This window comes from Engraulis encrasicolus, chromosome 5, assembly GCF_034702125.1.
Source record: "Engraulis encrasicolus isolate BLACKSEA-1 chromosome 5, IST_EnEncr_1.0, whole genome shotgun sequence".
Lineage (NCBI taxonomy): Eukaryota > Metazoa > Chordata > Actinopteri > Clupeiformes > Engraulidae > Engraulis > Engraulis encrasicolus.
The window spans coordinates 1,716,567-1,717,527 of record NC_085861.1 but is presented as its reverse complement, the minus strand read 5'-3'; the positions used below and the strand labels follow the sequence as shown (position 1 = coordinate 1,717,527).

General features: G+C 50.5%; 1 protein-coding gene across 1 annotated transcript in view; it reads right to left on the bottom strand.

Moving 5' to 3' along the window:
• The window catches only part of hoxa2b (homeobox A2b), a 4,770-nt gene extending 4,123 nt beyond the window's left edge, over nt 1–647 (bottom strand). The window contains exon 1 of the mRNA XM_063197930.1: nt 1–647. This exon is cut by the window's left edge and continues 243 nt beyond it. Coding sequence (XP_063054000.1) covers nt 1–196 — 196 coding nt within the window. The 5' untranslated portion in view covers nt 197–647.
• Nucleotides 648–961: the final 314 nt, after the last annotated feature.

The window sequence follows — 961 nt, the reverse complement described above, 5'->3', positions numbered from 1 at the left end:
GCTCGAACGGTGGAGGAATCAGTGTCGCGTGAGCGAGCGAGAGCGTCGAGTTCTTGATTGATGAACTTTGAAACGCATCACCGACAGCCGAAGCAGCGCGAGCAGCCGCGCGCGGGCCGAAAGACGTCAGGCACTCGGCGAGCGACGGCTGACTGTTGATGAAACCCGTCTCGCGCTCACCGAACTCGCAATTCATCTCCACGCGCAAACGACACGTCCCAGAAATTCAGCTTCGTAAATCTGCGGCCCAGAAAAAAAATCATGAAATATCCTGGCCTGTGTTTTTTTCTTCTTCCTAAAACTAATTTTAGTGATCCTGGCCGTATGGGGACGGGTCGGTCTGCCATCAAACTCGCAGCTTTCACGCAGCCCAGCCGGAGACAGGAGCCGATTGGCCGTCACATGATTAGCGCTGTCCAATGACAATTTGGGCTTTAATCAAAAGAACTCCACTGTCCGTCTGATTGATCGAGACCGTCTTGAGGGGAACGCCTCGTCTTGTCGCGAGCTGGCTCTGGCTATAGGGCTGTCGGTGGGCTGTTTTATTTACACATTTCTGCCCCCGAAGATCTTAACTTGTATATTTCACGAGCTGTGACACCCACCTCGAGTCGCGCGTTGAATCCCACCGCTGCCAATCACCACACAAATCATGACACACACACACACACACACACACACACACACACACACACACATAAACCATGACATATGCATGACGGCTACATAGCCCACACATAAAACGTATATAACCCATATCTTAACCTACTACAATACCGTATATACCAATACCAATAATGACATAACCAGCCTACATAAACCTGTATCTGTGTCGGTCCACAATCGTGAACTTAGGCCTGTGTGTGTGTGTGTGTGTGTGTGTGTGTCCAAAGTCGTGTAAAAGTGCAGATCTAATGTCTTCGCAGTCACCCCACAAATCATGTCATCGCCTGCACTGCGC